Source organism: Callorhinus ursinus, unplaced genomic scaffold (assembly GCF_003265705.2).
Source record: "Callorhinus ursinus isolate GAN/ISIS: 27379988/994484 unplaced genomic scaffold, GSC_fseal_2.0 scaffold1, whole genome shotgun sequence".
Lineage (NCBI taxonomy): Eukaryota > Metazoa > Chordata > Mammalia > Carnivora > Otariidae > Callorhinus > Callorhinus ursinus.
In genome coordinates, this window is record NW_027397063.1 from 141,511,061 (window position 1) to 141,536,225 (window position 25,165).

General features: G+C 57.7%; 2 protein-coding genes across 9 annotated transcripts in view; one reads left to right on the forward strand and one right to left on the reverse strand.

Moving 5' to 3' along the window:
* The first annotated feature begins 1,064 nt into the window (after positions 1-1,064).
* On the forward strand, positions 1,065-11,216 carry ACAA1 (acetyl-CoA acyltransferase 1). Its single transcript, XM_025884339.2, has 12 exons — positions 1,065-1,328; positions 1,525-1,618; positions 2,576-2,633; positions 4,899-4,978; positions 5,266-5,308; positions 7,360-7,458; positions 8,416-8,496; positions 9,668-9,858; positions 10,002-10,181; positions 10,431-10,486; positions 10,601-10,746; positions 10,977-11,216. Exons 1-12 carry the CDS (start codon positions 1,152-1,154, stop codon positions 11,050-11,052), a joined length of 1,281 nt encoding a protein of 426 aa, XP_025740124.2. The 5' UTR covers positions 1,065-1,151; the 3' UTR covers positions 11,053-11,216.
* The window catches only part of DLEC1 (DLEC1 cilia and flagella associated protein), an 83,011-nt gene continuing 61,606 nt past the window's right edge, over positions 3,761-25,165 (reverse strand). For 2 of the 8 annotated variants that reach the window (XM_025884292.2, XM_025884286.2), the window contains exons 20-37: positions 23,645-23,798; positions 22,849-22,959; positions 21,801-21,931; positions 21,101-21,292; positions 20,083-20,153; positions 19,488-19,639; positions 18,748-18,866; positions 18,185-18,255; positions 15,524-15,729; positions 15,313-15,429; positions 15,095-15,220; positions 14,924-15,018; positions 14,656-14,743; positions 14,266-14,478; positions 12,983-13,144; positions 11,974-12,127; positions 11,636-11,759; positions 11,386-11,556 (exon numbers count right to left, since the gene is read on the reverse strand). In XM_025884292.2, the coding sequence (XP_025740077.2) occupies positions 11,433-11,556; positions 11,636-11,759; positions 11,974-12,127; positions 12,983-13,144; positions 14,266-14,478; positions 14,656-14,743; positions 14,924-15,018; positions 15,095-15,220; positions 15,313-15,429; positions 15,524-15,729; positions 18,185-18,255; positions 18,748-18,866; positions 19,488-19,639; positions 20,083-20,153; positions 21,101-21,292; positions 21,801-21,931; positions 22,849-22,959; positions 23,645-23,798 (2,410 nt within the window). In that variant the 3' untranslated portion in view covers positions 11,386-11,432. Of the gene's footprint in view, positions 4,336-11,385; positions 11,557-11,635; positions 11,760-11,973; positions 12,128-12,982; positions 13,145-14,265; positions 14,479-14,655; positions 14,744-14,833; positions 15,019-15,094; positions 15,221-15,312; positions 15,430-15,523; positions 15,750-18,184; positions 18,256-18,747; positions 18,867-19,487; positions 19,640-20,082; positions 20,154-21,100; positions 21,293-21,800; positions 21,932-22,848; positions 22,960-23,644; positions 23,799-25,165 lie in introns of those variants that run through there. The other 6 variants (XM_073901999.1, XM_025884299.2, XM_073902012.1 and 3 more) reach the window with 6 other exon arrangements.

Consider the following 25,165-nt stretch of genomic DNA (forward strand, 5'->3'; position numbering starts at 1 on the left):
ATGAATAGGGATAGGGAGTTTGTCACATCTCAGCAACTTAATACAGTCTGTTCTCTTGCTGCACCAGAGTCCCCAGTTCCCTCTGTGTTCTCGAAAGACTTCCCAAGAGAGCGCAAGCACGTCGGGGAGAGTCTGGGGCCTCTGGGAATTACTTAAGATCCTCAGCTTGAGTGCTGAGATGCAGGAGACCGCAGAGAAAACTAACAAGGGGGTAAGAGGAATTAAGAGTCCCTGCCTCCTTCCCAAGCAGGAAGCCGTGGGCGGGCGGGTTGGGGGGTGGTGCTGGCCGGCTCCTCTTCTTGGGTTTGGTAGCCTGCAGTGGGCAGGGTTATAGGGGAAACAGCCCCGGCAATGGCGGACTTTGTTTCAAGATACTGAAAGGGCTATGCAGCGCCTGGGTGGCTTAGTCGGTTGAGCTTCTGATTCTTGGTTTCAGCTTAGATCAAGATCTCAGCGCCTACAGATCTAAACCCCAAGTGGGGATGGTACTCATTTTGGAGTCTAAGATTCTCCCGCTCCCCCTCTGCCTCTCCCCCAGCTCATGCGCTCAGGCTCGCTCTCTCAAATAAGTAAAAATTGTTTAAAGATTATTTATTTGAGAGAGAGAGCGAGAGGGAGCACAAACGGAGAGGCGGGGCAGAGGGAGAAGCAGACTCCCCACTGAGCAGGAAGCTGGGCTCGATCCCAGGACCCCGGGATCATGACCTGAGCCAAAGGCAGACGCTCAACCGACTGAGCCACCGAGGCGCCCCAATAAATAAAATCTTAAAAAAAAAAAACAAAAAACACGAGACTCTGAGAGGACTCTTAAACAAGCAGGACTGCGAGGGGAAAGGTTTCCTGCGGGTCTTTCTGGGCGGGGTTTTGGAAGGGGCTACGGCAGGCGGGGCTTTGAGGGGAAAGACTCGCCATCAAAACAAGAGCTCTGCTTTAAGTGGTTTGATTAGAAGCAGGGGGCGGGACCTGAGGTGTAGCCACCCCTTCTGGTTGGCTGAGGTGGGAGGTGGGCGAGACTTCGGGGCGGGGCTCTGAGCAGAGTTAAAGCGTCGGGGCAGCGTGGGTTCCGCGCCTGCGCGGGTTCAGGTGCCTTTTGCGTCTACGCCGCTCCAGGCGGAGTGGTGGGGGGAGGGTCTACTGAGCCGTGTCACGCGATGCGGAGGCTGCAGGTGGTGCTAGGCCACCTGACGGGCCACCCCCATTCTGGGGGGATGCCGGAGCCGCAGGCCGCGCCGTGCTTGAGCGGCGCTCCGCGGGTGTCGGCCGACGACGTGGTGGTGGTGCACGGGCGGCGCACGGCCATTGGCCGAGGGGGCCGCGGCGGCTTCAAGGTGAGGCCCCTGGGACCCGGCGCCGGATAGGAGACGGCGGGCCTGAGCGGGCTGGGGTCTGGGCCCTCGGCGCCAAAGGTGCCTCCGCGCCCGAGCTGTGACCTGTGTGTCTCTCGGGTGGGGTGGGGGAGCGGAGGTCCCGGGACCCCCGTGCACTGCTGGCGGGGGATCACCGTGGCCGCGCCTCCCGCTGCAGGACACCACCCCTGACGAGCTTCTCTCGGCCGTCATGACCGCGGTTCTCCGGGACGTGAAGCTGAGCCCGGCCCAGCTGGGGGATATCTGCGTGGGTGAGCACACTGCCCAGGCCCTGGGCTTGGTCCTCCTCCCCCTCCCTCCGGCCAAAGCCGTCCTCAAACACCTCCTCACCCTCCAGGCATCTTCCAGGTGCTTTCACTGAGGGGAATGTCAAGGGACTCCATGCAGTGCACGGAGGCTAAGGCTAGGTCCTACCCTTCCCTCCTGCCTCCAGGCACTTTCTGCCCCCTCCCCAACTGCGTTCTGCCTGTGAAGTATGATGGAAAGCAGCGATCTCCATGCCGTTCTAACACCCAGGCACAGGAGTTTGCGGACACCGTAGGAGACAGGGGTCAAGGTTCTCAAACCCATCCTGCCTGTGCCACCACAGAACAGAAGGACCATCAAAAACCATGTAGTTCAGCCCCTCGCCCTCACAGATGGAGACAATAGGTCCTGGGAAATTTGCTGCAGAGATTGGACCTGAATCAGGACCCCTTGACATTCAGTCCAACCCTTTACCTCCAACCCTACTCCTCTGGCCTGGAAACAACAGAACAGGGCCAGACTCCTGTCAAGTAGGGGCCATCCTTAGGTGGGGAACCACTGTTCCACGTCTGAAATGCCAGCAGGGTTTGGCTGAGGACACTCAGAGAGGTGTGTGTTTTCAGAAATTCATTTTCCTGACAAGACCAGTTCGTTTGACTGCAAGCTTTGCGCTACAGTCTTCTTTCCATCTTTCCTTTAAAGGCAGGCAGCGTTCCTGCCCTCTGTGCATTGATTTGGGAAAGGAGGGTGCAGGTCAAGGGAGCTTGCAACGCCTGGGGACTGGGTTTAATTGTATGACCGGGGCGAGCTGCTGTATGACGGGCTCCTTCAAATTCCAGAGCTCCAAGGGAGGCTGCTGGGAGCTTGAAGAAAGATCTGGAATGTCCCCTTTCTACTATTCACAACTGTACCTTAGTGTCTAGAACACTATCTGGCACTGAATAAAGGTTTGTTGTCCACAGGAAATGTGCTTCAGCCGGGGGCCGGAGCAATCATGGCCCGAATCGCTCAGTTTCTGAGGTAAACTTCTCTAATTCTAGCTGTGTGTTGGCCGGTTTGACTCGAGCAGACCTCAGGCACCAGGGAACTCGGCTTATGAGTGGAAGAGGATCAGGTTGGACGCCAGACCTGGATGCAGCCAGGGTCCTTGGCACCCTGCTTTTGTGGACATTACCTTTCCCCTACTTTGGCATTGTCTTTTTTTTCTTTTCTTTTCTTTTCTTTTTTTTTCTTTTTCTTTTTCTTTCTCTTTTCTCTTTTCTTTCACCTCTATGCCCAGTGTGGGGCTTGAACTCAGGACCCCAAGATCAAGAGTTGCATGCTCTACCAATTGAGCCAGCCAGGTGCCCTTGCCCTACTTTGAAGGAAGGTTGCATTATCGACGCTGAACCAGGACCAACAGGGCCTTTGAGACTAGAGCAAAAGCTCTCTGTGGCCTGATGATTTAGCTAAAGTCAGCTTGTTGTTTTGCCTTTGTAAGTGTGGACTCTCCTTTTTTTGCCAGGTAACCAGAAAGGCATACTGAAGAGTGACTTTGAGCTTTTTAAAGCTAGTTGAGCAAGCTGAGACTTTCAAGGCATAGCACATCAGCTGAGACTTGGGGATGTGGCAGAACCCTGGGGTGAGGGGTAGCCCAGGAGGGGCCCTGGGAAACTTGCCCCTCACCACTTGCTGTCCCAAGACAAGGGAGGAGTGCTTAAATTATTGTCATGTGTAGATTTAAGAACCACTTAAATTTGCACTCCCTACTACCTGGAAAAGAAATAATAGGAACCTTAGCCAGTGAAGGAACAGGAAAATTAACAAAACCTCTAGGGCCTAGGATAGGTTTGGACTGCTTAGCGTGGAGATCAAGGATTCCCTCTATCTGGCTCCGGACTTAACCATCCAGCCTTATCTCCCAGCTGTTCATTTGCCTTGACTTTTTCTCTTTTTTTTTTTTTTAAGATTTTTATTTATTTATTTAACAGAGAGACAGCGAGAGGGAACACAAGCAGGGGTAGTGGGAGTGGGAGAGGGAGAAGCAGCCTTCCCCACGGAGCAGGGAGCCCGATGTAGGGCTTGATCCCAGGACCCTGGGATCATGACCTGAGCTGAAGGCAGACGCTTAATGACTGAGCCACCCAGGCGTCCCAAGGAGCTAACTTTAACTGACCACTTATTAGGAAGAGAGCCACCCAGGCGCCTCTTGACTTTTCCTCTTTCAGCCGGCCTCTCTGCCCACTGTCTTCCCTGGGCTGGTCATTCTGTCCCCTTGGAGTGCTGTCCCTACCTCCTCTCTCTGCACTGTTATTTCAGTCTCTGCTAGCTGATTCATTTTCTTTGTGTTGGTCAGCCATCCTCTAGGGCATGTCAGTATTCCTCAGGTGGTGCTTTGTATTGAGCAGGTGTTTAGTGAACAGCTGGTAGATTGGGTGAAGAGGTGGTAACTAGGTAGTAACTAGCTGGTAAGGAATTAGGAGACCTGGGAAGGGTTACATAGGCTGCATGGGCCTAGGAGGCTACCCACCTGAGAGGCTCTCAGCAGAGCCTGGCCTGGGCACTAGCTCACAGATTGCTGACCCTGGCTGCACACCAGAGCACAGTCACCCCCTGAAGTTCTGAGTCCATGGGTCTGAGGCGGGCCTGGAGATTTTCCCAGGGTTTAGTACCCTTGGTCAGGGCAGGTTACATCAGGAGGGACAGCCCCATCAGCTTCTAGGACTGGGAGCAGTGTGGAAACCTAGGGGAACACACCCAAACAAGGGATGTTAGAATGCTTGGTACCCATCAAGGGTTCTTTGTCCAGCTGGGAACAGACCTTCCAGAGAGACTAGGAACATAAAGGGTTAGGTATATAGTTACTGGTAAGGCTGATGGTTTCTGGCCTCATGCTTGAGACATTCATTCATTTTTTTATTTTATTTTATTTGCCCTGGTTCTCTGTCCCAGCAACAGATCCTGTTCTCTATTTGTTTGGAGGAAATGGATATATAGTTTTCCTTTTTTTTTTAAATCTTCAAAGGGAGAGAAAGAAGGATCCCTGTAGCCCAACCAGTTTTCCTTGCCTTTGGGCTGTTCAGGAGGAAAGAGCATGTGTTTGTGGGCCCCTAGGGAGCAAGTACCTGCAGAGATGGGGTCTGCCCAGTATGGATCTGGCCTGGAGTGGCGACAGGGCTGTTGGTTTGTTCCCCTGGTTTTGCACCCCTTGATGGGACAGTCCTACTGACCAGGAGCATAGGCCTGCTTTCCTTGAGAGCCTGGCAGAGGAGAGCGGGCTGATTGTGGTTTCCCTTTCTGTTTTAGTGACATCCCAGAGACCGTGCCTTTATCCACTGTCAATAGACAGTGTTCATCGGGGCTCCAAGCAGTGGCCAACATTGCTGGTAAGTTGTGATGGGGTGGGTGCCCCCTGCTACAGCCTGGCCTTGGTCCTGGCTCCTTGGATTTGGGTCAGCAAGGTCACTGTCTTTTGGGCAGGCAATAGGGATTTCTGAGAGGACTCTCTGGGAGAGCCCCTTGCCACTGCACCCAGCCATTTTGGACACCTGGGTCTTACCATCTCTGAGGCTGGGGCTGAGTCACATTTAGAGACCAGGTGGGGAAGAGGCTCCTCTGTTTCCAGAACAGAAGGACTCTGATAAAGAATGTTTATGAAATGCTTTTGTTGCAGGTGGCATCAGAAATGGGTCTTATGACATTGGCATGGCTTGTGGGTAAGAATTTCTTTCTGCCAGAGCTTACTAATCAACTTCTAATAATGAAACTAATTTTCATGTCCTGAGTTCTCAGAGGCCACGACTGCAGGACTCTCCCCTGGCCCTTTTAGGCAGATGGCTGGGAGTAGGTTCCTACAAATTTAGCTTAGAAGTAAGGCCCCAGCTCTGGGTGCTCAGGAATTGCTCACACCTCTCAGCACTAGTGGGAAAAGGGAATTGACTTTTGAAAGCTTGCTTTCTTGGAAATTTGTCAGGCTGGAAAATGCAAGTATTTTGAGAAAGTATAGCCCTTGGGTTTCTTTGTGTGGCCCTTGTTGATTTATGATGCTATTGAGAGAGATGTTGCGGTTTTGGTTCCCTAAAGCCAGTAGCAGTTGCCTACTATATGACTAGTCGTTCATTTTATGAGGCTGTCAGTCCCCTTGACTCCCTCCTTGGTACCAAGGTAGAAACTTGCAGCTGCCTGCCGGCTCCGAGGAGCATGGTCAGATCTGCGGTGGTTTGGTCACTGTCAGCTGCGGCTGTGTCTTCGGCTGTAGCACCTGGAGCCACAGAAGGCATACTAGGCAGTGCCTCCAGGGAGGGGAAGGGCCCTGGGGCCCAGTCTGGGGTAGGCATCTGGTATGGACAGGCAGGCAAAGCCAGGGCTCTGGTGGGCTCTGGAAGGCGAGCAGCCCCAGGACTTTGACACATTCTCTCTTGCATTTCCTCTTTGTAGCATTTGATTGGAGTGTTGTTGGGCCGCCTCGGGGCTGTGCTGCCTGGCACTGGTTGTCTGCGCTTGTAAATAAAGCCAGAGACCACACTGCAGAGCCTTCGGCCAGGCAAGGGCCGCTGCCAGTCTGTCCTTTGATTTCTTTCATGGTCCTCTATCTTACTGGGGGAGGGACAGGTGTGGGTAACTTGAGGAGAAGGTTGGAGTCTTCATGAGTTCTTTAGAGGCCATCCCAGGCAGGTTAAAGACTATGTTTCTAGAGTATTGAGGGTCTGGGCCAAGATTTTCCCCCATAGGCTTTGATCATGCCCAGGGCATCCTGGTTGAGAATGGGCTCTGGGGCCAGACACCTAAATTTGGATCCCTGCTGAGTGACTGTGGACAAGTTACTCAGCTCTCTGGGCCTCAGTGTCCTCGTATATAAAATGGGGATAACTACCTCAGTCCTGTTGAAGTTGATAATATTAAATGCAGTAATAACAGCAGGACCACTCTGGGACATATGTCATGTGACTGATGTTGAAAGCTTTCTAATATCTGAAAAGATTATCAAATAGCACAGGGCATGTGAAAAGCATTCGAAGTTACATGTTACCCCTTGAGGCCCTATGTACCTGCATCTCCGTGAGGGCCTTTTTTTCTAAGCTTTATTTATTTGAGAGAGAGAAAGCATGTGTGCCCGAGCCAGGGGCTAGGGGGGCAGAGGAAGAGCGAGAGAGAAACCCAAGCAGACTCTGCACTGAGCTTGGTGCTGGACTTGGGGCTCGATCTCACGACCCTGAGATCAGACCTGAGCCAAGACCAAGAGTTGAACGCTTAACCGACTCCACCACCCAGGTCCCGTCCCCCACCCCCAGCCCTTGTAGGCCTGTTTGACCGGTCTAAACTGAGATCTTGCCTTCCTCTGAGCTCCTAGCACCTCCTGGTCAGTGCAGTTCAGAGGCCCTTTGATCTGTGGCTTTTAGAATACTTGGCTCTTCTGCCCTCTGAACCTGTGGCGCCTGAGGGCGCAGCCCGGCTGCCTGGTCGTGGCCTGCACTAGGCAGCTTTCCTTGGGAGCTGTGGACTGGCCGGCTGCGGGAGCATCTGTGTTATAGGGAGGCGTAGCCTGCCTGGGGGTGTGGGCCATGCAGCGCTCTGCCGTGGCGTGGGGGTGGAGGGCGCCAGCAGCCCTGCACCCCAGCTCTGCCTTGCTGGCCAGGGCCCTGCCCGGGGTTCCCAGACAGCCTGCTGGATTTCCCAGGGCCCCCTGGCTATTTCCCAGCACTTGCCAGAGCCATAGCTATCCCTGGCGGGGTCCTGAGAGTGACTACCTTCTCTGCTGCCTCCTCAGTGTGGAGTCCATGTCCCTGGCTGACAGGGGAAACCCGGGAAATATCACTTCGCGCTTGGTGGAGAAGGAGAAGGCCAGAGATTGCCTGATTCCTATGGGGTGAGTGTGCCCCCTCAGCTCCCTTCGTGGCCTGGAGCAGGCGCACAGAGACTTGGATCATCTGGTGGCCTCCTGCCTTCGGGCTTGTTCTGCTTTGCTGGGCCATGGGGATGGGACTTGCTGCCCCTGACTTCCCATTCCTGAGGCCTCCAGGTCCTCTGTGCCTCTGGGTTTCCAGTCATGGCCCAGCCTGTCACTCCCACCCTGAGGGGCCAGTCACACAAGGAACGATGGCAGCTGCATGCCGAAGTCTTGGAGGCCTAGGACCTTCAAGTGGAAGGGCTTTGAGTTGGAACACACTGGTGAGGGGGCTTGGGTCCTGTCAGATGCAACATCACAGTGCCTTGCATTTGCTCGGCACCTTAGCTCTGCAGCCAACGTCGCTGAGCCTCTGGGCCATCCCCCCCAGGTTCGTAAGCAGGGAGTCATGGCTCCCCTGAAGGTGAGATTTGAGGCTCAAGACAGGGGTAGTGCCCTGGCTGCATCCACATCCAGTGACCCCCACCTCCCAGGGAAATCTCTAAAGCTAGAAGCCCAGGTGGGAAGGTCCAGCTGCGGCTGTGGGTCCCCAGGGTGAGGGCTGGCTCTGGTCACAGTGAGCAGGAAGCCTGGAGGGGTGGGGCTTTCTCCCCCGCCCCCGAGAGCAGCTTTCCTCAAGGCATAGGAGAAGCTGGTGAAGGGTAACCCGTTCGTGTCCCCACCTGTTCCCTCATCTGCCCCTCTGCTGGGCTGGCCTTTCTGGTGTACAAGCTTCTTGGGGTCCGGCCAGCCCTGCTGCCTCCCTCCCTATGCCCCCACACTCCACCCAGAGTCATCTGTCTCCATGGCGTGGCCCGGCCCTCCTGTCCTCCCCTGCCTACTGCCGCAGGGACCCAGAGTTGCAAGCAGAGCTCTGCGGCCCGGCCCAGGCCCCCAGGCTGCTGGGCACGTCCCCACGGTGTGCTGGTTTTGTTTTAGGATAACTTCGGAGAACGTAGCTGAGCAGTTCGGCATTTCGCGGGAGAAGCAGGATACATTTGCCCTGGCTTCCCAGCAGAAGTGAGTGCTGTTGGGGATGGGGAGTGCATAAGGGGCTAGAGAGTGAGGTTTTGAGGCTAGATTAAGTGGCCTCAGGTGGAGCTGCCCTTTGGCTACAGCTGGGCAGTGAGTGGTTTCCAAGCCTAGTACCTGCCAGGAGGGAGAGGTGGGCAGGGACCAGGACGTGCTGGAAGTGCGTTGGTAGCTCTTCTGTGTCCTTTTACTGTCTACTCACCCTGAGTCTCTCCCTAGCTGGGCTTCAGTTTCCCCATCTATTCATCAGGAGTGTTAACGAGGGCCAGGACTCTGCTCTGATTGTCTGTGGTTTGGTGATTCGACATGGCAGCCATAGGCTTCTCTAGATAGCCTGGGTTATAGGGCCTGCACTGCTGGGGACCCTGGCATCCCAGCTTCTGGACCACTCCTGGGTCTGGGGTAGCATCAGAAGACCCCCAGGAGCTCAGGCCTCTGGGCAGGGGCAGGCTGAGGTCGACAAGCCCCAGATGCCCAGAGGTGACAGCACAAGAAGGGAGTGGGCTTCTCTGAGGCAGTGGTTCATAGGCACTTGGGGTCAAGGAAGCATTTGAAAACTTGGTGAAAACTGTGGAATCTTCCCCAGGGGAAACCCCTGGTCGCTGATATCTTGCATATGATCGCAAGGATCACCCTAAAAACACTTTGTGCTTTTGTACTGTTTAAATACTAAGATTCATTACATAGTTTAGTGTATGTCATTTTAAATGTGTGGAAACTGGGGAACAGATGAAATTGAGCCATTGGGATAGAAGAGCCAAGTTGGTAGAACCCAGCACAAATATTCCTGGGGCTCTGTCTTCAGTTTGGCCCAGAGAACTGAGCAGGCTCAGTCCCTCTTGGGTGAAGGGCTCAAAGGGGGAGGCACCACATCTAAACCTCCCCTTGCCCTTCAAGGTTGGGATTGGCCAGGATCTGAAGATAGGAGGCTGATGGCAAAGAAGGCCCCATAAGGCTTCAGGCCTCCCACTCCCAGGCTGGGGAAGAGGGGCCCTCAGCTCCCCTGAGGCGAGCGTGTCCCCATGTTTAGCAGCCTGAGCTTGTCTGCCCCAGTGGGCAGGGGTGGTAGAGGCAGTGGGAGAGACCCCTGGAAGGAAGGGACCCCTGGGAGGAAGGGACCCCAAGGGAGCCTGAGCCTGGCTGTCCATGGTGCTGGCAGGGCAGCCAGAGCCCAGAGCAAGGGCTGTTTCCAAGCTGAGATTGTGCCTGTGACCACCACGGTCCAAGATGACAAGGGCACCGAGAGGAGCATCACCGTGGCCCAGGATGAGGGTATCCGCCCCAACACCACCATGGAGGGCCTGGCCAAACTGAAGCCTGCCTTCAAGAAGGGCGGCTCTACCACGGCTGGTGAGACTGGGCTAGGGGAGGGCCAGGAGGGGCAGTGTCCATGCGGGCTGTTCTCTGGGAGCCTGGAGCCCCCAGGCAAGGTGTGCAGGTGGAGCTCCTCCGCCCTGCCCTCATGTGTCCTAACCCGCACGATTTGCCTCTAGGAAATTCTAGTCAGGTGAGTGATGGGGCAGCTGCCCTCCTACTGGCCCGGAGGTCCAAGGCAGAAGAGTTGGGCCTTCCCATCCTTGGGGTCCTGAGGTCCTATGCGGTGGTTGGAGTCCCACCTGACATCATGGGCGTTGGACCTGCCTATGCCATCCCTGTAGCTTTGCAAAAAGCAGGTAAGGTGGTTCCTTCGCAATCTGCATCTGTGTCCCACCCCTGCCTGTCGTGCTGGTGCTGGTGTGGGGGGCGGTCACGTGAGTGCTGCAGAGTGAAGGTGGGTCAGGCCAGCCCCTGTACCCCAAGCCCTTCCTGACCTCACAGCTGGGACCCACCTGCCCATGTGGATTAGACACACCAAGCAGCCTTTAGGCCATGCCTGGGATGGGGACACTGGGTCAGCTCAGGTCTTTTCCCTCGACCCAAAGGGCTGACGGTGAATGACGTGGACATCTTTGAGATCAATGAGGCCTTTGCAAGCCAGGTGAGCCTTCCTTTCTCAGTGTTGCCTGGGCCTTGGATAGCCAAGTTGGAGCCAGTGGGCATTGGGTACAGGGGTTGGGGAGGGAACTGTAGCTGATGCTCTGCCTCCTTCCAGGCCGTCTACTGTGTGGAGAAGCTAGGACTCCCCGCCGAAAAGGTGAACCCTCTGGGGGGTGCAGTGGCCCTGGGCCACCCATTGGGCTGCACCGGAGCTCGACAGGTCATCACGCTCCTCAATGAACTGAAGCGCCGTGGGAAGAGGTAATCAGCTGGGGTACTGAAGGGCAGGCATACATGCACACACACTCTGAATGGAGGACACAGGGCCGTGACCCCCGTTTTCCCTGGGGGCCAGCGGGAAGGGCACCCTGGCCTCCAGCAAGTACCTGCCACCGTGTGTGTTGGCTCAAGTGGGCAGTCTGGGGAGAGCTCAGTGGTGAGGCCTTGGCCCTTGGTGCCTTCGCCCAGCCAACATAATCTTGCTTCCCCAGGGCATACGGGGTGGTGTCCATGTGCATCGGGACCGGGATGGGAGCCGCTGCTGTCTTTGAATACCCCGGAAACTGAGGAAGGCCCCACCTAGTTCTGCCCTGGTGGTGGTGGTGGAGGTGGCACCGTGATGAACGTGAGCACTGGTGACACAGTACGGGCCTGCCTTCTGCCAGGTCACCCAGGCCACCGTGTGGGTCCTGGAGGTGAGGAGTGCAGCGGACAATAAATATGTATTCTCATCTTGGTGGCTGTGGTGTTTCCCAAGGGCCAGTTCTGGCCGTCCGGGGTCTTGCCTCTAGCCCAGCTGTGTGCTGAGGGCACTGCCCTCCCAGGGAGTCCCTTCCCTCCCCGGAGCTGCTTGGGGGGTCCTCCGGCGTGCACCCCTGCCCAGCAAACCTGGTCCTTAGCTCTAGGTCATGGTTTATTTGCAAAGCTAGGGGGCTGAGGGTAGAGCCTCAGAGCTGGTGGGGTGACACATATTTCTCGTCACAAGAGCCTTGGCCCCGGAGCCGCAGGGTGCAGGCCTTCTCACCAAGCACACCTTCCACCACCAGCGTGGACGAATACAGCTCACTGCTCCTGTGGGGTTGGGAGCGGTCACCTATTGGGACTAGGAAGGGGGCTCTGGACTGTGGGCAAGGCTGGGAGAGGCTAGTACCTGGCAGTGAAGAAAACCTGGAGGGTGATGGTATTTGGGGGGGCATTGACCAGTCGTGCCTCCAGCAGCCCACTGTTTGGAGATACCCTGAAGGCCGCAGGGTCCTTGGCCGGCTCCTGCTGGCCTGCACCGAGGGAAGGGAGCACGCTCGAGCATAGGCAGCCCCGTGCACCGCCCCGGCGAGCCCCCGCCCCGCCGCTCAGGTGCACACCTCTGGTCCGGCCCGGTGCCACGGGGCGAGGCACCGTGGGGTCACATGGGATTTGGGAACCGGCCATCTGTGGCAACCCCCAGGTGGTGCCGGCCTGCGGGGGAAGTGGTGCGCAGGTACCACCTACCCATCAGCACAGCCCAGTAGCTCCGACAGCCGCTCAGGTTCATGAGGTAGACCTCCCGGACCTGTCCCTGGTTCACAAAGCAGGTCCCGAAGTCCACCCAGCTGGTGGAGAGCTGCAGCTCGGGCACGGCCACCGTGGCCCTCAGGGGCACCACCTAGGGGGACAGAGCCTGCAGTGTGGGGCCCTCGTGCCCTCCTGCTGACCCCAAGTCCCGAAGCTTCGGAGGAACACATGGGCAGCACCACAGCGAGTGGTAGGGGGCTGGCGCCGGCCTCTAAAACCACGGCCGGTGGGGGTCTGCGCCGGTAAAGGCTCCCAAAGACGCCATCTGCTCTCCCTCCGCCGCCCCTCCCCCTGCCCTGATCAAGCTCGGTGGTTTCTGCTCCCTGGTCAGGCTGCCCTCCCCCTCCTCCCCCAGCCCCTGGGGTCCCAAGGCCCAGCCCTCTGCCCCTCCTGGGCTCTGGGCCATCTCACCTCTTCCCTTGGCCTCAGGCCCCACCTGTGTGCTGACCCGTCCTCGCTCCTGGCGGTCCCCCCACAACAGCCTCAGGCACCGCCACACACACCTCATCAGCTCAGCCTTCCCGCCCCTGGGCCCCAGCAGCCGCCCAAGGACCAAGCTGGAGGGCCTGCCTGGTCACAAACGGATTCTTCCTTCGGGCCTCCCTGGAATCCAGCCCTTAGGCTATTCCTTTCTGTTCCTCACCTGTACCTTCCAGCTGGGAGGCTTCACGTGCCGCGCGCACCTCCTCCAGGAAGCCTTCCCTATTTCCCACCCCAGGGCCCCTCACCTGGTTCTGAGCTGAGCTGGGTAAGGAAGGATGACCCTCATTTCTCCACGTGTGTCCTCAGGGAAAGGCCTCCTCCAGGGCAGACGGGGCCCTCAGGGCGAGGCCTGGGGCTCCTCTGATTTCGGAAGGCCGGGTCGGGGTCTGCCCTCCTCTGACCCACGGGAACAGAGTCTGGCCCGTTTCTGCCCTCTCCGACATGGGGCAGGCCTGGGACTCACCTGAGTGGTCTGGTTGGCGTACTCCAGGAGCAGGTTCTGAGTAAACACCATCTCTTTCTCCCCACTGGCGCGCTGCCGGATGTCCACTCCGGGCAGCATCTGGTCAGCCGGGAGCCTCTGATAGGAGAGCAGCTCCAGGGACAGCGAGAAGGACACGTTCACCTGAGCAGATGTGAACACGCCTGTCACCTGAGGCTGCCGAAGGCCAGCGGCGGCTTCCCCACCTGGAGCTCCGTCGTCCTTCCCTCCGCGGCCCCCACTGCCGGGCAAGGCCCCAGCTCGGCTCCTGCCCACACGCAGCCTGCGGGGCCAGCCCAGACTGAGCCGGCCCGGCCCGGCCCCCGCAGCCCGTGCGGTGCATTCGGTCCACAGACACGGCGCCCCGCTCTGTGCCCAGCACCCTTAGTGCTGGGGACAGGGCCCTGCCTGCCCTCGGGAGCTGAGGACCTCGAGGGGGAGACTACATGCAAACCGCCCTTTACCCTTTGGCATGACCAGGGCCGCGGGTGTGGGGTGAGAGTGGGGAGACACGGAGACTGAGGATGGGCAACAACAGGATGTGGGGGCTGGCTGGTCGGGGGGGGGGCGTGGGGGAGGATGCCAGGGCTCTGCTTGGGCACAGGGTCGGGGGCAGTGGTATTTGCTGAGATCAAATGCTCCCAGCGGGAGTGGAGGCACAGGTGTGGGCAGGACTGGGTGCCGAGGACAATGGAGAACTGAGTTGGGGCTAGAATCCTGCTCAGGACCAGATGCCCGGGTTCCGTCAGCGCATGGAGGGTGCGAGGTAGTACTGTTAGGAAATGTCCTCTCTCCAAGAGCCCTGGGGCTCCCTGAGGCATTTTAAAGGGACCTTTACTTGGCGACAGCCTGTGGTTTCATGGGTGCCCTGGTGGAACAGGACCTCTGGCTGTGCTTCGGGGCTGCCCCTCAGCTTACCTCTGAAGAAGGGAGCAAAGGCGAAGTGAGCCCAGGGGGCCCCGCCCTTCTGTCTTCCATAGCTGTTTCGCCCCCCACGGTGAGGTCCCTGGGGGAGTGTGGCACCTAGCACGGCACCTAGCCCGCGGCAGGCACTCGGTACACCCACACCAAAGTGCAGCCTGGAAGAGCGGACGGGCCCGCCCACTGAGGCTGCGGGCGCGGACGCCATGAGGGTGTGCGGTGTCTGGACACCAATGTGTACCAGCGTGTGACGGTGGTGTGCACACGTCTGTGCACACGTGTGCGTGTGCGTGAGGGGAGGGTGACCCCTGGCCCGGGTGACCACCTGCAGAGCCCCCACTGACCAGCATGTTCTCCTGAGGGTGGAGCACCAGCTGCTTGCCGCCGGTGGCCTGCTCTTCCTCATGCCCCCGTTCCTGGCCAGGAGCTCGGCGGCTGCGGCTGGCCCCTTCTTGAGAAACAGAGAAGGGCCTGGAGACCAGGAGCCGGAAGTACTGTGGGATTTCGGTGGTGTTGCTCAGCTTCAGGTGGTGGGTGGTCAGCAGCTCACTCAGCACCTGGGTGGCCACAGGGGTGGCGGAGGCCAGGGATGCATCTCTTCCCCTCCTGGATCCCATGGCTCTGGGGTGGAGGCACTTCGGGGGCAGGAGGACCCGGACTGTAGGAGGGCTCACGGCCATATCTGAGGTCTGGGGAGACCGGCAGGGCCCGGGGGTGGGAGACAGCACACTCACCCCAGTACAGGGCCACTCCGGGATGAGGTCGCTGGCCTGGTGCCGGAACTCCACGCCACCACCGTAGTCCAGCTCCTCCACGCTGAGCCTGCCGGCAAGGAGCACGGCTGAGCCCCAGGGGCCTCCTGGCTGTCCCCCTCCGCTCATCTGGCCCTAGCCAGCCTTTGCCTGGGCTCACCTGCTGGCTTCTCCCGCCCATTGCCATCCTCTTGCTCCCAGAGTGTAGGTGCTCCCCACAGGGGGCTAACGGGAGGCCCTGCCAACTCACTGTGCGGGCCGCACGTAGCTGCACAGGTCCAGTCGCAGGGGTCCCGCGGCGAAATCCTGCAGGCGACGCCTCCTCCCCGGAAGCTCTCTTTCCACCTGCGGAGCCCAAGCCTCATTGCCGGTGGCCCCTCAGCTGAGGAGGCAGCATGCCCCCCGGGCCAGGAGGGCTCACCTCATCGTCCAAGCTCATGAAGCCCAGGGCGTAGCCAACGCACGCCACCTTGTGCGGGATGCTGGTGCCCAGGCCCGTAGGTGAGAAGGAGATGGAGATGGTGCTGCTGCCCCCTGCAGGAACCACCTGGCACAGACGGCAGCCTCAGTGCCACCCCCTGGCCACCCGCCCGCCAACGCGGCACTCTGCAAGGCAGCTCCCAGCCCCGCTGGACTCACCACCTGCTTGGGGCTGATGCTGTACAGGTGGTCGGCGGGCACCCCGTCATGCTCCTGCAGAATGACGGAGATGAGCTTCTGCCGGGCCCTGTCGCTGACACTGCAGCGGTCCTCGGCCTGTCATCAGGGAGTCGCCGGGGCTCACACAGGCTCAAGGCTCACTGGCCCCAACTCAGCAGCCAACCCGCCCTGTCCCTCCACCCCTGCTCACAGCCTGGGCAGCTTCGTGGCTGAAGTCCAACGCGCTGAAGGGGCTTGGGGACCAGAAGGAGCTGCTGCTCTCAGGGGTCTCCGGGCACAAGAGGTCATTCCCAGCTTGGTCCCGCAGCGGGAAAGGTGGCCCATAATACACCAGCAGCTCCACCAGTCGGTCCTCCCTGTCTTCTGGAGTGTAGGTCTCCCAGTCCAGGCGGATGTCTGGGCGAGGGGGGTGAGGGCTGAGGAAGGGGCAGGCCAATCGTCCCTGGACCCCCTCCCCACAACCCCTGCTGCTGCCTAGTCTCCCATTCTCAGGGTGGAGGGGGCCTTGCCTTCTTAATGCCCCTTCCAGGCGGTTCTCATTTTGAGAACAGTCTACAGGCTATATCAGCTGGCTCTATCAGCCCTACCCGCTGGATCCCAGGAGCAGGCCTTCGCATCCAAATGCACCACTCCGGGTACTTGGGGCTCTCTCTCCCTGCCTTCTCCCCTCCATCAGCTCCCACTGCACTCCCTTCCTTCCCTGGCTGGGATAGTCTGGATGCCACCATGTCAACCTCCGTCTTGCCAGGATTCTCATCCCCCTTTACCCTCAACCTTCTACCCACCTGGCAAAGCCTAGCGCTGGAGAACTGAACCAACCCTCGGCCCGCTGTCACACCTTCCCTGCTCTCGGACACCTGTGCCACCCCCTGGGCACTGGGCTGCTGGCCCCAGCTCACCTCCCCGAAGCCCCCACATCAAGACGGCCCCGAAGTCCCATTGCAACGCCCCCATCTGTCGGCAGGCATCTAAGCCATCCCCCTTCCCTCCCACCTCAGTCCGCCTCCACCCCCTCTCTGGGGGGCCAGCCATGCCCTGTCTCCCCACCTTGAACAGTTTCCCTCTGCCAGATGACCTTTCCAAACCCCCTTCTCTCCCTCCCCAGCACGCTTGTAGGACCCTGTGCACCCTTGCCTCCCCCACTCTGCCCTCAGCCACTCCCCAGCTAACATCTGACTTGTGGCTAGCCCTGCAGGAGACCTGGTGAACAGGCCCACACTCCTGAGCTCGTATTTCTTCAACTTGCTGCCTTGGCACCTGCCCCTTACAGCCACCAAATCCCCCTCACCAAGGCCCCCAGCGACCTCCCCCCACCCCCGCTGAAGTTCAGTAAAGACAGAAATATGCATGTGATGATGAGCCCTGAGGATAAGAAGGGGAACCACCAAAACACAAGAAGGTAGAAGAGAAATTCCAAATTAAATAAAAGGAAAACGGCACAAAGTTACAAAAAGCAAAAGAAAGTAGAAAAATAAAGTCATTAAGTAAGGAAGAAGTACATAGACTGAATTTTGCTATTAAAAGATAATGTCAGGTTTGAGGCGCCTGGGTGGCTCAGTCATTTAGTCTGCCTTCGGCTCAGGTCATGATCCCAGGGTCCTGGGATCGAGCCCCGCATCGGGCTCCCTGCTCGGCGGGAAGCCTGCTGCTCCCTCTCCCACTCTCCCTGCTTGTGTTCCCTCTCTCGCTGTGTCTCTGTCAAAAAATAAATAAAAATCTTAAAAAAAAAAAAAGATAATGTCAGGTTGGGCTTTTAAAAACCTCAGCTCTCTGTTGTTTACAAAGAAACATATCAGAGTGATAAAGGGTAAAAACGGGGAAGGACAAAGATGAGACTCAGTTCTCAAATGCATCTAACAACACAGCAGCTAAGAAGTGAAACTGCTGGAAACACCAGATTTTCTTTTTAAGCTCTTATTTTTAAGTAATCTCTACACCCAATATGGGCCTCGAACTTAGAACCCCAAGATCAAGAGGCACGTGCTCTACCGACTGAGCCAGCCAGGTGCCCCTGGAAATGCCAGGAGATCTTGAAAAAGCTGATTAGAGTAGCGAATTCAGTGCCCCTTTCCTAATGGGCTAGACCCCACGGACAGACGGAGCAGGAACCCGAAGCACGGGCACTCCCCCGCTGCATATTCCTCACAGGCACCAAGGAGCTTCAAGTCGGAGCTGCCCGGGCCCCGCCCCTGAAGACTGGCTCAGGCCCTCGTGGCCCAGCCTCGAGATGCCTGAAACCCTGGTCCACCTCCAGCCTGCCAAAGCTCTGCCAGTGGCCCAGACACTCTCCATTCCCAGACGCTTCGCCAGGCCCCGCTGGTTCATCCTTCCTCCTGGACGCAGTCTGGACACGCCACCCATGCGATCCTCCAGCAGGCCCCCTCAATGCACCCAACCTGATGGCTGCACACCCATCAGCACAGGAGCCTCTCGGTAGAGACCCCGCTGTCCTGTTCCCTCTGGATCCCCAGCAGCTTGTACCAGCACCTGGCTATCGCTCAGGTAGTGCTGGCTGAAGGGATGAGAAAAGGTGTCCCCGTCCAGTGTCTGTTCTTATGCACAGGGAACCTGATGAGAGCAGGGCACCTGTGACACTGGGGGGCCCCCACGGGTGGGCAAGGGCACGTCCTGTCCTCATGCACGGAAGCGGCTATCTCTGACAACCCCCAACCAGCGGATTTCTCCCCATCTTGGCCCTCAGGGGCCTCCCTCAGCAACCACGGGCCACCTGGACTCCTGGGTCCCGGTCATGGACCGTCAGCTTCCCCCAGCCCCGGCGTCCCTCCCAGCCTGGCCCGCCACGTGGCACAGTGTGTCCCGAGAGCCCCAGCTTCTCTCGTGAGCCTCTCACCACAAGGGCTGGAGTTATTCAAGCGAAGGACCCGGGTGACCGTGTCTCCTCCAGAGACCTGGGTGCCGAACCTGGAGGCAGGAGACCGGGCTCATGCAGCGCAGGCAGGGCTGCTCACAGAGGGGGCTGGAACTGGGGCCCGGGCAGGAAGGAGGCGCGCAGTGGTCTATCCTGAAGTCACAGGGGCCTCGGGCTGGAGGCCTTCTCCATGCAGTGCCCGGCGAGCGGTGACCCAGGGCTGCTCGGTGCCCCGGTAGCCCCCGCCCTACACCAGCACCTACCGACAGATCCCAGCTGGTGGTGTGTGGGGCCCCAGGGGTGGCACGGACCTCAGGCCACCCTGACTACTTGCTACTTCTCCCCACCCCAAGCCCTCTGAGATGTGCAGACAGCAGCCGTGGCCTTGGAGGCCACTCTCTTCCAGGGTGGCCCTGTCCTGGGGCTTTCTTGCCGGGTGGCACCAAGTAGCCTTGGGCCCGCTGGAGAGCAACAGGGTCAGCATGGGCAGCCAGGCTGGAGGCCAGAGGGCTTCAAGGGTTAGGGGATAAGGCCGGTGGGGTCACCTGATGACAGGTTCCTTCTGCAGCGGGTCAGTGGTATAATAGGTGGTCCTCCGGGAGCTGATGGGGCAGCCCACCACTGCCATATGCACCGGGATGACTGCTGGTGGCAGGTCTCCCACCTGCAAACGCACACCAATCCTGGGTCCCTCTCGTCCCCTGCTGCCATGGCCTTCCCTGGCTCCCCATTCCCTCTGTTCAAGGCCTTCCCTCCAACAGAACAATGGACATAGTTCACCCCTCCATACTGAACTAGGAACTCCTTGTTGGATCATCTGGTCTTATTTGTCCCTGTATCCTCCACAGTCCAGAGGACCCCACAGGAACCCCATGCACAGCAGGTGCCCCCTTCGGGCCGAATGAGTGAGTGAAGGCCCAACGGGAGAGTGAGTGAATGCACCAAGGCCTAGGTGGCCAGAGTATGGCTCTGGAAGGCTGTTACTGCTTCTCCCTACTCACTGCCCCTCCAGGTCTCGAGTCCTGGCCCAAGTAGGCAGCCAATCAGATTCCTCTGCCCTCCTCAGTGTGCCCAGCCTCACGGGACCCCATGGGAAAAGGCATGAAAGATTCTGTTCCCGAGAACCCCTCCTGCGTGAATCACTGTGGTTGCTGTGGGTGTGAATGCCTATCCCAAGCTCAGTGGGCATGGTCTTCCACCTTGGAGAGACTTGAGAGGCTGAGGGCCAGGAGCTGGAGGAGGGAGAGCCTGAAGGTGAGGCCGCGCTCAGGCCATCTATCCTTACCGTGCAGATGAGGTTGTCCCAGTACTCGCCCCACATGTTTGCGTAGCCTGTGATGTCGATGCTTAGCTGCTGGTGGGCCCCCAGCATGCCCTGGGAAATGTGGGGAAAGAAGGCGGCTCCTTTGCCATGAGACAACATGCTTTCCATAAAATCTGGGCAATAACCAGGAATGGGGATTCAGGGCTCCAGGGCAGGAAGGAGGTCCAAACCCTCAGGAGTTAGCAAAGCACTATACCAGATAAGCCACTCCACAGCCTCGCCTTGGTCTGGTTAAACAGAGCCTCCTCCTGGGAGTCCAGAATCCAGCAGGCAGCCTCGCTCACCTCTCAGGGACCAGACCCTGGTGGGAGCCCTCCCTTCCGAGCCGTCACCCATCCCAAATCAAAATGAGGCCTTGTCCACGGGCTGTATGCCCCAGCCAGGAGACAGCCTCATTCAAAAAGGGAGTCAGGAGAAGGGCCATGGCCATCTCAGAGGTCTTGCTAGAAAAGATACTGAAATGGGGCTGTGGCCAGGGCCCCCTCCCTGCAGTAGGCGGCCCACCCCCTGAGAAGGCCCCAGGAACCCCTGCTCTGGCCCACCCTGGGGCTCTTACTCAGCTGCTCTCGCCTGGCCAAGTGTTCTCGAATCCGCGATGTCTTCAGCAGGGCAGGGGGCATGTCGGGGCTTTACCAGACAGGATACAGAAACAGCATCAAGCCATCAGGGCTGTTCCCCAGAGCTGAGCCATGTCTCCCCGCAACTAGCATCCTACCAGGTACCCAGTGGAGGAAGGCCGCTCTGACTGCTCCTCCCAGGGGAGAGGTCAGGTCTGTTCACCTCCCTCTCTGGTCTTGGCACCTGCTACACCCCCATCACCCAAAGCCCCCTGGCTACAGGCCACCCACCAGCCGAGGGACTGCCTTCCCAGAAATGCAGCAGGGCGCTGGGGTAGGGACTCCTTGTCCCCAGGCTCTGCCCTGCTGACCCCGGATGCCAACGCAGCCCAGACTCCTCATCTCTTGCCCAGCCTTCTGCAAAAGGCCCTGTTTCCAGTCTTTCCTGCTGACATCTGTCCAGCATCGAGTGCCCACTAACTTTCCTGGAGTGGGAAAGGTAATGGCTTACAAACCGTGAGTGGCGCCCCACCAGCCATGGCAGTGGTTTTCAAGTTGGGCTTCCTCGTCTTAGGAGACGAGGTGGTGAGGTGTTTGCTCTGGTGTGCTGGTAGACCGCCAACTTCTGTGGCGTAAATACTTTCCCCATGGCTGATGTCCAGTTACAGCTTTGCAGAAAGCCTCACTGCGACATCTCTGCCTACACGGCTCCCGCCGCTGCCAGGAACTTCTCCCTCACCCACTGGCCTCATCTCTACCGCCTCATCCGCCAGGAGCGCCCCCCCAACCCCGCGCCCCGCTCGCCACAACCCCAGCCTCTCCCGAAGGCCCCCTCAGAGTCTGGGAGATGGGCGGTGGGAGCCATTTCTCTACATTTCTCCAGGTATCCTTGTGAAAACACACCTTCTCACTCCTTACACCAGCCTCTGGCCGCCTAAGCCACATAGATGCTAAATAGGGCAACCCCGCCTGGCCCTGTCCTCCCTGGGAGCTGCCCCTGAAAGAAACCAGACTTACAGGCTGGGTTTCTGGTTCAGGCTGTCCTGGGGACTCCCGAAGTACTCAAACTTGAGGGTGAAAGGTGTCTGCATCGGAGAGCGGTTGGTCAGGATGAGATGGCAGCTCACGCGGGTCCTCAGAGGCACCTTGGAGCCGAAGTCAAGGCGGAGTTCCTCCAGGCGGCCCGGCCACAGCTCCATGCTGGGAACACTGCCCCGGGCCCAGGGCACGAAGTTACAGGCCACCCTCGGCCCCGCCCAGAGAGCCCCCTCGGGTGGGAGTGTGAGAGCTGCCTACACACTAGGCTTCATCCTTGGACTGCCTCCCGTGGAGCTGCCACCCCACGGACACATTCTTCTTGTCAGCTCATGACGCCAAGAGGGGCCTCAACCACAAACCTTCCCTGACCAGGGGTGACTGGCCTATCTCCCGGTTGCTGGGCCTTGTGTGGGAAAGCCCATGCTGCCTACAGCCCTGCCCCCTGCATCTCCTACCTGCCCGGATGCCATGTCTCCAAGGAGGTGGGGGAAAGACCACACAGAGAGCAGGGTTTGGGTAGAGAGACCTGCTCCCAGAGAGGTGGGGGGGGGCACCATAATACTGTGGCCCTTTCCTGGCCGCAGGAATCAGCTGGAAGTAGGCTGATAATCACAGTACAGTGCTAGTCCTCTGTATGGTCGCCTCAACCCTCAGGCCCTGGCCCCAGCCCTGGGCTCACCTGCTGTCAGAGCCCTCCATAGAGATGGCAATAGCCACTTGCAGTCCCTGGGGTTTCCCAGAAATGCCCAGAACCAGTGGCTCCTTCATGCCTGACACGGTACAAGGGAGGGCCAGATCGCTCAGCTCGTCCTATAAGAAAGCCCACCAAGGGCACATCACTACACTTAAGTCCCAGGACTGGGCCTCACATGGTCTTCCCTAGCAGAGGTGGTTGCTGTGAGACACTCAGCACAAAAGCCTTGACCTCTGTCTAGTCTCATCTCTGTGGAAGGGCTCCTCAGTCCCTCCAGTGAGCCACCACTCACAGGCCCAGCCTGATGTCCCACACCCTGGCCCCTTCCTCAGGGCTCCTGGTTGAGTCTGCTCCAAATTCCTGTGCATACCCACATGAAGGGAGACCCTCAAAGTGGGCCTCTGGAGAAGCTACACACTTATTCTGATGAAGCTGTTACCACAGAAATCAAGCCTTTCCTGAGTGAGGCCTGCTCTGTGCCTGTGTCCATCTGCCTATCCCCGTAGAGCTCAGACTCAGCTGAGAAAGAAAGTCTACTGTCTCCAGGTTTGCCAGGGAGAAATGGGACTGGGTCTCCAAGTCTCCACAAGGAAGAAGTCTCTTTTCCCACAAGAACCACAAACAGATAGCCCGCAACCCCCCACCAAGTACTGAGCAAGTTCCTCCCCAGTGGCCTTCCTGTGGGCCGTGTCAGGGAGCAGCTGTGCCCTTCTTCCGGGAAGGCGGCCACCAGCTAGCCTCTCCCAGTAGCACCCAGCACAGGGCCTGTTCACATCCTTGGGCAAATTGGAAAGCCAGGCCCACCTATGGCTGCAGACGAGGGGAGGGTAAAGCTGGCACCAAAGGCTAGACATGGCCAGCGGGTCTGAGGGCCTCTCAGGCCTGCTCCGGGATTCCTGACTTTGTATCCGTAGAGAGCAGGCCTAACAGGAATGGGGATCCCAGACCCAAATGCAAGGAATCTCTTGCCCTCTTACAGGAGTGGGGCAGGGTGCCTTCCTAGCCCCCCAGGCCCCCTCACCACTTAACTCACCTGGGTGTGAGCAGCCAGCTCCAGGCTGATGTGGCACTCCTCACTGGGGCCCAGCGTGCCACGTCTGGGGGAGGCCTTTGCCGTGCAGACGCTTGCTTGGTGCCCCAGCAGCTGGCAGACATGTGGGTATGGAGGCCCTCTTGTCACACACTGGATTCCTGGCGTGGACCCGGGGTCCGCACGGGGCTTAGCACTGGGGCGCGCTCTGCTGGAGGCTGGCGGTCTGGGGGCCCGCAGCAGGACCAGAAAGGGCTGGCTGCTCTCTGGCGGGGCTAATCCACCGGTCCCTTTCTCCTGCCCTCCCCAACCCTGGGCAGACCTCACACCTGTCAGGCATTGCCTGGACTAAACAAGCTGCCCTGGGAGGCCCAGGGTGAGGGTGAGCAGAGGGCAGCCGCTTCTGAGGCACGGGACATGACCCCATCTCCCACCTCCCACAGCCCACAAAGCAAGGTCCACGGTCAGCCCCACGGTGGTGCCTAGCGCGGCTCACAACAGCTGTGTGGGCCAGCCGTGGGCTACGCCGGCTGGGAGCCCTGGCTATGTGTTCCATCCAGTGACTCCTTCTCAGCTAGGGAACTAGAATTCCCTGGAGGCAGGGCAAGGAAAAACCAGACCAGATGTGCTGCTCCTTCAAGGAGCCCAGCAGTTCTGAGCACTGTGGGGCAAGGGGCAGGCTGCGGGAGAGAGGTGAGCCTCTGTTCTGGGGAGCACCTGGGGGGCAACCTCCCCCTCCACATGGGCCTCTGGTGCTGAGGGCTGCAGACCCCCTGGCTGACGGTGCAGGCTCACTCACCTTGCCCCAGTGGAATCGGGTAGGCAGGAGTGTGCCGTTGATGAGTGTAACTGTCGCCTTGGTGGGCACACCCACATAGAGGTTTGTGACTTCCACGTGGCTGCTTTGCAGGTACACATGGGGCTCCTGTACCTCGGCATACACAGGAAGGTAGCTGGAACACAAGGAAATAACAGGTATACTGATTAGAGAAGAAACAAAACTCCCTATTTGCAGATGACATGATGGTCTATGTGGAAAACCCCAAGGAGTCTATATTTTAAGGACTTCTTAAAAAACAGTAACAACAACAACTACAACAACCTCCCACAACTAACAAGTCAGCAAAGTTACGGGGTACAAAATCACATTTGTGGACCATGAACATGTGGGCATAGAAATTAAAAATACAATACTATTTATGATTGTTCAGAAAAACTGAAATACTTAGATATAAATCTAATAAAACCTGTACAGGATTTATATGCTGACAACTACAAAACGCAGATGAGAGAAATCAAAGATTTTTTTTTTTAAGATTTTATTTATTTGACAGAGAGAGAGAGAGAGAGACAGCGAGAGAGGGAATACAAGCAGGGGGAGTGGGAGAGGGAGAAGCAGGCTTCCCGCCGAGGAGGGAACCCAACAAGGGGCTCCATCTCAGGACCCTGGGATCATGACCTGAGCCGAAGGCAGACGCTTAACAACTGAGCCACCCAGGTGCCCCAGAAATCAAAAATTTAATAAAAGGAGAGACATACTATGTTCATGGATTAGAAGACTCAACATAGTAATGATGTCAATTCTCCACAAACTGATCTATAGGTTTAACATAATTCTTAGGAAACTCCCAAAAAGGATTTTTGTAAATATAGACAAGCTCATTATCAAATTTATATGGAAACATAGAGGACATAGAATAACTAAAACAATTTTTAAAAAGAAGAATACAGGGCGCCTGGGTGGCTCAGTTGGTTGGGTGACTGCCTTCAGCTCAGGTCATGATCCTGTAGTCCCGGGATCGAGTCCCGCGTCAGGCTCCCTGCTCAGTGGGGAGTGTGCTTCTCCCTCTGACCCTCCCCCCTCTCATGTGCTCTCTCTCTCATTCTTGCTCTCTCAAATAAATAAATAAAATCTTAAAAAAAAAGAAGAAGAATATAATAAGAAATCACTGTACTGAATGTTAAGACTTACTCTATGGCTACAGTAATCAAGATAGTGAACCACTGGTGGAGAGATATACACACAGACCAATGGAACAATATAGAAAATCTAGACATACACCCACACCAAATCTTCACAAACTCTTAAATGACAGAGAAGGGAAATGAACACTTCCAAACTCATTCTAAGATGTATTATTCTAGTAACAAAACCAGACAAAAACATCACACACAAAAACACAGACCAATATCTCTTATGACTACAGATACAAAAATCCTCAACAAAATACCAGCAACCCAAATCCAGCAACATATAAAAAGGACCATACACTGACCAAATGGGATTTTTATAATACAAGGTTGGTTTTAACATCCAAAA

Excerpts from the sequence above, each read along its gene's own strand:
- ACAA1 (XM_025884339.2), top strand. The coding sequence starts at position 1,152 with ATGCGGAGGCTGCAGGTGGTGCTAGGCCACCTGACGGGCCACCCCCAT. Across the intron at positions 8,497-9,667 it reads GCCCTGGCTTCCCAGCAGAA|GGCAGCCAGAGCCCAGAGCA; the intron begins GTGAGTGCTGTT and ends TGGTGCTGGCAG. Across the intron at positions 10,747-10,976 it reads CTGAAGCGCCGTGGGAAGAG|GGCATACGGGGTGGTGTCCA; the intron begins GTAATCAGCTGG and ends TTGCTTCCCCAG.